The sequence below is a fragment of the Eptatretus burgeri genome, chromosome 14, assembly GCF_056783735.1.
Source record: "Eptatretus burgeri isolate ZD-2024b chromosome 14, Ebu_testis_v1, whole genome shotgun sequence".
Classification (NCBI taxonomy): domain Eukaryota; kingdom Metazoa; phylum Chordata; class Myxini; order Myxiniformes; family Myxinidae; genus Eptatretus; species Eptatretus burgeri.
In genome coordinates, this window is record NC_140974.1 from 57,324,010 (window position 1) to 57,335,263 (window position 11,254).

The 11,254-nt window shown below is 44.6% G+C and overlaps 1 protein-coding gene across 3 annotated transcripts in view; it reads left to right on the plus strand.

Annotated features, from left to right (window-relative positions):
* LOC147013303 (hairy/enhancer-of-split related with YRPW motif protein 1-like) overlaps positions 1 to 10,966 on the plus strand; it is a 35,542-nt gene extending 24,576 nt beyond the window's left edge. For all 3 annotated transcript variants that reach the window (XM_085855007.1, XM_085855008.1, XM_085855006.1), the window contains exons 5-6: positions 10,017 to 10,098; positions 10,361 to 10,966. In XM_085855007.1, the coding sequence (XP_085711133.1) occupies positions 10,017 to 10,098; positions 10,361 to 10,845 (567 nt within the window). In that variant the 3' untranslated portion in view covers positions 10,846 to 10,966. The remainder of the gene's footprint in view (positions 1 to 10,016; positions 10,099 to 10,360) is intronic.
* The last annotated feature ends 288 nt before the right edge of the window (positions 10,967 to 11,254 follow it).

The window sequence follows — 11,254 nt, forward strand, 5'->3', positions numbered from 1 at the left end:
ACAACATAGCTAGTCTCACTACCGTCTTATATACTTTCCCCTTCACTCTTGCAGCTACCCTTCTGTCACAAATCACTCTTGCAACTCTTCTCCACCAACTCCATTCTACCTGCACTCTCTTTTTCACTTCTCTCCCACATTCTCCGTTACTTTGGACAGTTGATCCCAAGTATTTAAACCCATCCATCTTCTCCACCTCTACTCCTTGTAACCGCACCATACCACCACCCTCCCTCTCATTTACGCACATGTACTCCGTCTTACTCCCACTGACTATCATTCCCCTTTTCTCCAGTGCGTACCTCCACCTCTCGAGGCTCGCCTCAGCCTGCTCCCTACTCTCCCTACAGATCATGATGTCATCCGCGAACATCATAGTCCATGGAGACTCCAGTCTGATCTCGTCCGTCAACCTGTCCATCATCATTGCAAACAGGAAAGGGCTCAGAGTCGATCCTTGGTGCAATCCCACTTTTACCTTAAACCGGTCCGTCATTCCTACCGCACACCTCACCGCTGTCCAACTGTCCTCACACATATCATGCACGATCCTCACATACTTCTCCACCACTCCCGACTTCCTCATACAATGCCACAACTCCTCTCTTGGCACCCTATCATAAGCTTTCTCTAAATCAACAAACACACAACGTAACTCCTTCTGGCCTTCCCTATACTTCTCCATCAACATTCTCAAAGCAAACATCACATCAGTGGTGCTCTTTCCTGGCATAAACCCATATTGCTGCTCACAGATCGTCACCTCTCCTCTCAACCTAGCTTCCACTACTCTTTCCCACAACTTCATGGTGTGGCTTAACAACTTTATCCCTCTGTAATTTCCACAGCTCTGCACATCACCCTTATTCTTGAAAATCGGAACCAGTACACTTAATCTCCACTCCTCCGGCATCCTCTCACTTTCCAAGACTTTATTAAACAATTTGGTTAACAACCCCACTGCCATCTCTCCTAAGCACTTCAATGCCTCCACTGGTATACCATCTGGGCCAACCGCCTTTCCACTTTTCATCTTCTTCATAGCAGTCCTCACTTCATCCTCACTGATCCACCCCACTTCCTGATTCACTATCTCCACCTCTTCCAACCTTCTCTCTCTCTCTCTCTCTCTCTCTCTCTCTCTCTCTCTCTCTCTCTCTCTCTCTCTCTCTCTCTCTCTCTCTCTCTCTCTCTCTCTCTCTCTCTCTCTCTCTCTCTCTCTCATTTTCTTCATTCATCAGCTCCTCAAAGTACTCCATCCACCTTCTCAACACACTCTCCTCGCTCGTCAGCACATTCCCATTTGCGTCCTTTATCACCCGAACCTGCAGCACATCCTTCCCAGCTCGGTCCCTCTGTCTTGCCAATAGGTATAAATCCTTTTCCCCTTCCTTTGTATCCAACTTCTCATACAGCTCGTCATATGCCTTTGTCTTAGCCTTTGCCACCTCTCTTTTTGCCTTTCGCCACCACTCCTAGTACTCCTGCCTGCTTTCTTCATCTCTCTGACTATCCCACTTCTTTTTTGCCAACCCCTTCTTCCTGATACTTTCCTGTACTTCCTCATTCCACCACCAAGTCTCCTTATCTTCCTTCCTCTGTCCAGATGTCACACCCAGTTTCTTCCGAGCGACCTCCCTCACCACTTCTGCTGAAGTTGCCCAATCATCCCATCCATCTTTACCACCATCCAACACCTGTCTCACCTCCTCCCTAAATTCCACGCAACAGTCTTCCTCCTTCAGCTTTCACCATCTGGTCCTTGGTTCAGCCCTCACTCTCTTCCTCAACCTCACCTCCAAAATCATACTACAGACCACCAATCGATGCTGTCGAGCTACACTCTCCCCTGCCACCATCTTACAGTCTCTAATCTCTTTCAGGTTGCATCTCCTGCTTAAGATGTAATCCACCTGTGTGCACTTGCCTCCACTCTTGTATGTCACCCTGTGTTCCTCCTTCTTCTTGAAATACGTATTTACCACTGCCATTTCCATTCTTTTTGCAAACTCTACCAACATTTGCTCTTCCACATTTCTCTTGTTGAGACCGTACCTACCCATCACCTCCTCATCCTCTTTATTCCCTTCCCCAACATGCCCATTGAAATCTGCTCCAATCACCACTCTTTCATCCTTGGTTACACTCTCCACCACTTCATCTAACTCACTCCAGAAATCTTCTTTATACTCCATCTCACACCCCATATGTGGGGCATATGCACTGATGACATTCATCATCACCCCTTCAATTTCCAACTTCACACTCATCACTCGGTTAGACACTCTCCTTACCTCCAATACCCTCTTGACATAATCTTCCTTCAGGATTACCCCGACACCATTTCTCCTCCCATCCACACCCTGGTAGAACAGTTTGAAACCACCTCCAATGCTCCTAGCCTTACTCCCCATCCACTTGGTCTCTTGTGTACACAGTATGTCCACCTTTCTTCTCTCCATCATATCAGCCAACTCTCACCCTTTGCCAGTCATCGTCCCAACATTCAGAGTTCCAACTCTCACCTCCACACTTGTACTCTTCCCCCTCTCCCACTGCCTCCGGACTCGCCTTCCCCGTCTCCTTCTCCTCCTTTGCCCAGCAGTAGCACAATTTCCACTGGTACCCTGCTGACCACTGGTACCGGAGGCGCTCGTTGGTAACCTGGGCCTCGACCGATCTGGTATGGAAATTCGTTTTGTTGTCCGCATAATGATTTGGCATCGGTTTTTACGCCGGATGCCCTTCCTGACGCAACCCTGGTTGCCTCTTAAGACACACAGGGATATGGTACACCTATCCTAACCGGGGCATACACCGGACCCAGTACACTGGTACTCATTTCGCCGACCTCGGAAGGATGACAGGCTGAGTCAACCCCCTGGCGTTATATGACTTGGTAAATATATACACACATATATATATATATATATATATATATATATATATATATATATATATATATATATATACATATATATATCTTCTTCTTCTTCTTTCGGCTGCTCCCGTTAGGGGTCGCCACAGCGGATCATCCGTATGATCCGCATTGTGATTTGGCACATGTTTTACGCCGGATGCCCTTCCTGACGCAACCCTGGTCGCCTCTTAGGACACAGGGATATGGTACACCTATTTTAACCGGGGTATACACCGGCCCAGTATACTGGTACTCATTTCGCCGACCTCGGAAGGATGACAGGCTGAGTCAACCCCCTGGTGTATTAATTCAGTGGCTCAACGGGGCTTGAACTCAGGACCTTTTGGGTCCCAAGCCGCTGCCCTAACCACTGCGCCAACACCAGGCTTTCTGAAACCACATAACCTATCATGGCGAAACATGGCAACTATAATCTACCCCCATGCCTGCATATATGATAAAAATTATGATGTCATGTTTTGGTGGCCATCTTGGATAGAAAGACCTACCTTGTCCAATCAACACGAAACTTAACAAGCATAATCCACTTCCCCATTAGAGGGAGAATTTAAATTTATGTTGTAATAGGTCACATGGTACGGCAGCCATATTGGATTGAAAATTAATAACTTTATAAGTCTTCTCTGAAACGGCTGAACAGATTGAGGCGAAACTCTACATGTATGACCGCCTCTCAATGATGAACAATAAGTTCTCCCGCCATTTTCATGTACGACACATCGTTTGCCAGCCATATTGGATTAAAAAAAAAATGACCGTTTTTACAGCCATTTTTCCCTGCTGTGCAGGGGTTGGGCTTTTTCTTGAGGCAATGTTTTATGGCCGGATGCCCTTCCTGACGCCAACCCTGGTTGCCTCTTACGACACACAGGGATATGGTACACCTATTCTAACCGGGGCATACACCGGGACCAGTACACTGGTACTCATTTTGCCGACCTCGGAAGGATGACAGGCTGAGTCAACCCCCTGGTGTTAATTCAGCAGCCAACGGGGCTTGAACTCAGGACCCTGGATCCCAAGCCACCACCCTAACCACTAAGCCAACACCAGGCTACCAGCCATATTGGATTGAAGGGAAAATATTAATTAATATTTACTCTGGAACTACTGCATCAATAAATGTGAAACTTCAGTTTTATGATGGAACGGTTAGGTGGAATGAAGGGTTTAAATTTCAACTCGATTGGCCCCATGGTTTGGCAGCCATGTTAGATTGAAGGGGAAATATTAAGTAATATTTACTCTGGAACCGCTGTGTCAATATATGTGAAACTTCAAAATTATTATGAAGCCCACATGTGAAACGTAGGTTTAAAATTTCAACCTGATCGGTCATGTGGTTTGGCAGCCAGAATTATTTAATCATTTGAATCTGAACTTTTAGATTTGTTTTTTTTTCAGAACTCACTTGGCTGCACCTGCATGCATTTGAGGGTACAGGAATAGCAATTCAATTGATACCGCCAATGTCCCCTGGAAAAATGGCTGACTGCATGTGGAATACAGTACATAGATTGAACACTTTGTGCCACCCGGTTCGTAACGCGTCAGTCCCGCTCTGTATCGAAGCAGGGCTGTATTTGTATCACTATGAAATAATGTTTTCTCTGGAACCACTTATCTTATCGAAGGAAAACTTTGCAGCTATCATCAACATAAAGTCTCACGTTGTATCGAAGGCGGACGTCTGGGTACCCGGTCATCACTGCCAGCAGTTATAAATTGGCAGTTCTAGTTATTATTATTATTATTATTATTATTATTATTTTTTTTAACTCTCTTCTTGTTGCCTTTTATCACAGTTTGGACCTCAGCAAACCTCTTATCCTCAAGGAGGGCCATTTTCTCTCAAAGCTTAATCCCCCTTCACCCCTCCCCACCCCAAGGATTTCCTTCGTGTGTGGTTATTCAATTCCATTCACGAACATTGCTGTAAGGCTTTTTGAAATATCCTGCTTGCAGATAAAAAGACAGACAAACGAGCAGGGATTTCTACATGACCTCCATCCACCTTCGGTGGTGGAGGGGAAAAAAAAAAGAGTAAAATGTATACATTCATTGGTTTTCTCCACATTCTCATCATCCAGGTTTGTTGAAAAATTGATGACAAAAGCTCAAATGGTAAATAAACAAGCTCAAATGAGCTAAGATCCTCGTCCTCTTAATGATGACGTCATAAAAAGGAATATGACGTCATTGTTATGTATCAGGTTTGCGATTAAATTATCTGTGCTAATGCCCGGCTTGATTCCCGCAAACAAAATTCAAACAGCTTGCCTAGTTTCGGAGATAATGGTATAGGCGATTTCCATTAGTGGAGATATTATGACGTCAACTTCTTTTCTTGGAAGAGTTTCCAAAATCAGAGATGGTTACTGCCTGCGCGTGGGCTTTCTGCATACACATGGCAAGTTTCACGAAGATCCGATGAAAACTCTGGGTTGTGAAACAAAAAATGTCAAAAAATAGGAATGACGTCATAAAAATTGATATGACATCATAGTGATGTATCATATGTGCGGTAATTCATCTCTGCTAATGCCCTGTTCAATTCCCGCCAACAGAATTCAAAAAGCTTGCCGAGTTTCGGAGATAATTTTTTAGGCGATTTCCATTAGCGAAGATATTTTGACGTCATAACTTTTTTTTTCTAGGAGGAATTTTCAAAATCGGAGAAGGTTACTGTCTGCGCAGGGAATTTCTACATATATATGCCAAGTTTCAGGAAGTTTGGATGAAAACTGTAGGCTGTGAAACAAAGAAGTCCACAAGAAGAAATAGAATAGAAGAACAACAACGTGAGCAAGACTTAGAGATCCTCCACGAGGATCTAAAAACACACAGTTCAAGCGATTACAAAACCAGGCCGTCTCGTGCTGCGCGGCGGACGACCCAATGACTATCACGGCATCATTAAATTAATTATAGATGGGTTAGCCTCCTGATATTTCATATTCAAAATGTTTTTTTTCTCCAATACAGTATTTCATTTCGATGATAGGGATTTTAACTGGTTCCCCATAAATGGTTCGTACAATACGAAATGGTTTTTTTTTTTCACTGTGATCACATGCTAACTAAATGTGAGTACGAGGCATAGACTCCTATAGAGAAGGACTGGAACCTCCCATGCTCGGGGTTTGTAACTTGAGTCTGAAGGATTAACTTGAGTCCGGGGCTAAAATGACTTCTCGAAGGGCTAGAGACACGATCTCGGGATCCATATAGGGGTTTTTGAGGACGGCGAGTTCAATAATGTCATTTTCAACACCACCTGAGGTCATCTTCAAGGTCAAAAGGTCATATTTCAAGGTTAAATTACTGAATTTTGGTATATTTTGCCCGTTTTTGTGTCTCATAAACGGTGAGAGATGGCTGATTGTAATAAGATGCAAGTGTGAAGAGCTGTCAAACTTTGATATTTATTGTCATATATCGTATTACATAAACATTATATGCATGTCACACCACTATGCCTATTACAACTTTGTCTATGTCTATCACTGGTTGGAGAGCTTTTCTTGCCTCCTGAGGAATCCCAAAGCTTTTTCTTTGTCACTTACATTGAGGACATGAGCTTTCAATAGAATGTTAGCTAAAGTAGTACATGCAGCATTCCTACTCGCTAAAGCTGCATCTATAGAGGATAACAGCTCAGCAAAATGAAATCGGCAACGCATTTTAGTCTTGTCATACAAATTATAGGCATTATTTACAAAAAAGACGGTTGGCATAGTCGGCACACTCAATCCACCTCTATTCAAATTATCTAGAAACTCAGATGACACCTCGTTACCATCTTCATCATCAATGATCTCCTCCATACTAGTGCTATCGTCATATTTATGAACAAGGTGTCCGGTCAAATAAACTACTTTATGCTTAAGGGCATCGTCAGACCCCAAGAGATCCTGAGTGTCTTGAGGAGTAATCTCGTCAATGAGTTCACTTCGCTCATCTGGATTTATGGAAGTTGTACAGTTCTTGTCGCAATCCATCACACGAGAACTCGATTCGGGCATAATGTCATGCTTAATGAGTGTTTGCAAATTTACAATTTTAGCTGCAGCCATAATGTCAACTACGTCAATGTATAAGTTTCCACCGCTTCTTTGCCTGGCTTGGCCGAAAAACTTTTCCAAGGCTTCATCTGCAAATATAGCAGGAAGAAAGTAGTCAAAGTCTTTCTTTGCCAGAAGCAATTTGGCAGCATCCACATTATTACGTGTGGACACAGTGAAGGCTTCAGCAGTTTGCTGAGTTAGCTTCAGCTTACGCCCACCACCTCCTTGCCATGCGCAGGTAGATATAATTTGGCAGGCCTGCTCCAGCCTAGTGAAACTTGTACAGTCTGCTGTCCATGGCTGTCTGGATTCGTCGTGCAGATGGATAGCTGACAAACGGTCTTTCACGTTCATCATCTTGAACCACTCACTCATTATCTGGGTGAGGATGATTGTGCCTTCGCTGATGCCCAGTGAATCCTTGAAGGTCTTTACAGCAGCGACAGTCTTGTCATTGAACACTTGGCATACCAGTGGTACGCTCTGGCGTTGAAGCGGCTTGGGGAAAACAGCGGTGTGCATCAGCTTGGTTAAGCGAATAGGAGTAGCCCGGTCGATCTCATAAACCTCTGAATATCACTCCAGTAAGCTTTGTACTCATTACCATCTACGACAAATGAGAGTGTCTTGCCATCAACAGTAATCCAGTTGTTGCGAACATTTTTGAAGATGTGCACGTAGTCATACACTAAGAACATAGATTGCTCTTGAATTGACAGCACTTGGCAACTTCCTGGTCCTCCAAGTTTTGAATAAACACTGCAGTTGGTATTGCAATTGTCACATATCAAAGAAATCACAGCACCGCCAGCACCAACGACAGCTGATGCAGCTTCGATAAGGAGTTCCTTCAGCTGATCGGCAGTTAGTTTTTTGCAGGGCAAAATGCGTAGAATATAGCGTGGACCACTGAAATGGCAGGCAACTTCAACAACCACAGCATGTGAAGCAAGTATTTCGTGTTCACCACCCGCTGCTGCATTTTGAGCATATCCTACAACATGCCCTCCAGAAAATCGCAATGTCTCGACCAGTTTTACCTTGTCAAACATTAAATTGACCAAACGCTGCTGTGGTTTAAGCTGGTCGAACAAGGTTTTGAGGTTGGAGTCCTGCTGACTACTAGCAAGCATCTGTTTTACCTTTTTTGTTGATGGTAGAATGATTAAGCCGGATCGACGAATCATTTTGTATGCACTGGGTGATATGTTGTGAAGCTGCATTGCGAAAATCATAGTATCAGTATCAAATCGGTGCCGATCAAGAGGTTTGAACATAAGATGCAGCTGCGACAGAAGGAAGGTGAAATGAGGAAGCTCGTGTGCCTCAGTCATCCAACAGAGCTGGCTTATTACAAGCTGAAGAATTTCCTTGCTTGTGCATTCATAGATGTTTACCTGGTCAGTTATGGATCTAATCTGTGACCATTTTGAGAGCAGGCTGTTCTTCTGCAAAGGAAAAAGTCGTTTGGGCACCTCAATGCCATCTTTCTCAACTCTATTCAAGAATAGAAATCCAAAAGGTGAGTGAACTTGTTGGAAATGAAAGAACTGCTTGACAGTTTGTCCAGGAACACCAGTTCTTGATAGGTAAAGGTTTTCCTGGTCTTTTATGACGTTAAAGCCAGGAAAATAGGAGCTGATTTTAGCACAGAAGTGGTCGAAATCTTGGATATTGTCTGCAGCCTCATCAGCTGCCTGCATCTTCTTAGCTCTTGATTCTGACGTAGAAGATGATGTTGGGCGTGGGGCTGAGGTCACCTGCTTCAAAGCTGATTTCGGTACTCCAGGAAATATTGATGGGGGGTTCTTTGGGTCGTTTGCTACCCCTAACTGACACCCAATCACAATTGAAATGTGTCTCACAAATATATATCTCCTTTAAGCACCTCAAGCTTTCTTTCTCATTTGGCATTGCCAATATCCATCTCTCCCTCTCCTCAGGATCTTTTGGGAAGGATATGACCTTTACATAAGGCGTCCCATCATAGTTTCCTCTACAACCAAAGCAGCTGCAATCTTCTTCTTTCGGCTGCTCCCGTTAGGGGTCGCCACAGCGGATCATCCGTATGATCCGCATAGTGATTTGGCACATGTTTTACGCCGGATGCCCTTTCTGACGCAACCCTGGTCGCCTCTTACGACACAGGGATATGGTACACCTATTTTAACCGGGGTATACACCAGCCCAGTATACTGGTACTCATTTTGCCGACCTCGGAAGGATGACAGGCTGAGTCAACCCCCTGGTGTATTAATTCAGTGGCCCAACGGGGTTTGAACTCAGGACCTTTTGGATCCCAAGCCACTGCCCTAACCACTGCGCCAACACCAGGCTTGACCAAAGCAGCTGCAATGACATGGCATATTGTCACCAAAGCAGGAAACAACACAAAGATCCTGTGAGATCACCAGCTGGACAGTTTCTGAAAGAGAAACAAAGAAAACATACATTAGTTAACGATGATAGAAATCAGCAAGTAGGTGCAGTAGGTGCACAATGTCATGTTTTGTCATAGACTTTACAAAAGTTTTCCTCTATGAGTTGGACACAAAAACGGGCAAAAAAAAAAACAAAAAAAAAACCCAAATTCAGTAATTTGACCTTGAAGATGACCTCAGGTGGTGTTGAAAATGACACTATTGAACTCGCCGTCCTCAAAAACCCCTATATGGATCCCGAGATCATGTCTCTAGCCCTTCTAGAAGTCATTTTAGCCCCGGACTCAAGTTAATCCTTCAGACTCAAGTTACAAACCCTGAGATCGTGAGGTTCCAGTCCTTCTCCATAGGAGTCTATGGTACAAGGTGATTCATGTATTTTCTACAGGAATGGCTTACACCAGCACATACTGAGTCAGGAAGAGTTTCCTGCCCAGTCGGTGTATGGTCGGTGATTAGTAGGACAGTGATTTGTTCACCCTGCCTGTCTCTCCTTGCCCTGCCCTTCACTCGTTAACCCCAATTCAGCTGCGATTTGATGAACACGAATCACTCAATTTGTTTCAGACCTCTGGCAAGCTGGAGAAGGCAGAGATCCTGCAGATGACAGTGGATCATTTGAGGGCATTAAACTCCCTGGGAGGAAAATGTAAGTAATTTTATTCTTCCTCCCCATTTTCATAATTGCCCTATTCCTAATCCTAACACTTTATTCCATCCCATCGATTCGATATTCCTTCGTATAAACCCATTCCTTCTTTCCAGTCTTCTACTTCCTCCTTACTAACCAACAACCAGTGAGTGATTCCTGCATTTATCCACTTATTTTCCTCCCAATGTTATCCCATCAACTCTGGATATTTCTAGTTGAGCAATGACTTTGACCTCCTGCTGCTTTCTTGTGTATACAGGTTATTATGAGGCCTACGCAGTGGCTGTGGACTATCGTAACTTGGGATTTCGAGAGTGTTTGGCCGAAGTCGCTCGATTCATGGGCACGCCGAATAATACAGGAGACTCGGGACCATGGGCACCTCGGCTCGTGGCACACTTGAGCTCATTTGCCAGGCAAAGGGATACCACGAGTCTGGCCATGCTGCTTGGAACCGGTCAACTCTGGCCTCCTACTTTCAGCCCACAGCTTGCCATGACTGCCTCAGATATCAATCTTGACAGACCAGCAGGCTCGTCTACCCTCATGGCTGAGTCCCTTCGCCCACCCTCTGCAATGCTTTTATCCTCTCCACTGTGTTTGGCACAAATGAGTATGCATGGCTATTTGACTGGAACATCTTCACTCCTGTCTGGTAGTCTGCCTTCTCCTTTACCCACTGGTGCAAGTTTCTTGGCTGGAGGGCCAGACCTGGGGTGGTTACTGCCATGTAAAAGAGTCTAAGATAAGTTTGTGGCTCTAAAGGTCAGGTCTGAGAAAAGAAACGACCATTGTGTTGAGAACAAGAGCGAAGCTGGGCCGAATGACCCTGAACATACGATATCGAGTGGAATCCACCTGATCATGGTCGTGGGTTGAGAGCAGATTTAAGATGAAATGAGCTTGTACATTGTGCGAAACATTGGGTATGCATTGCTGACTCACTTTCTAAATCGTGTCAATCCTTGGGGCTTCATTCCAATCCTTCCTGCAGAAAAGGTTTCCAGGGAACCATCACGGAAAAGTGTTAGCCTATAGCAGGGCTATTTACATCATCAATGGCTGTGTTTTCATCCGTGTGCTTATGAGGGTCCAGCCTGTGGATGGTAAAGGTTACACGGGGTGGGGGGGGGGGAATGAGGTTGTTGCAAAG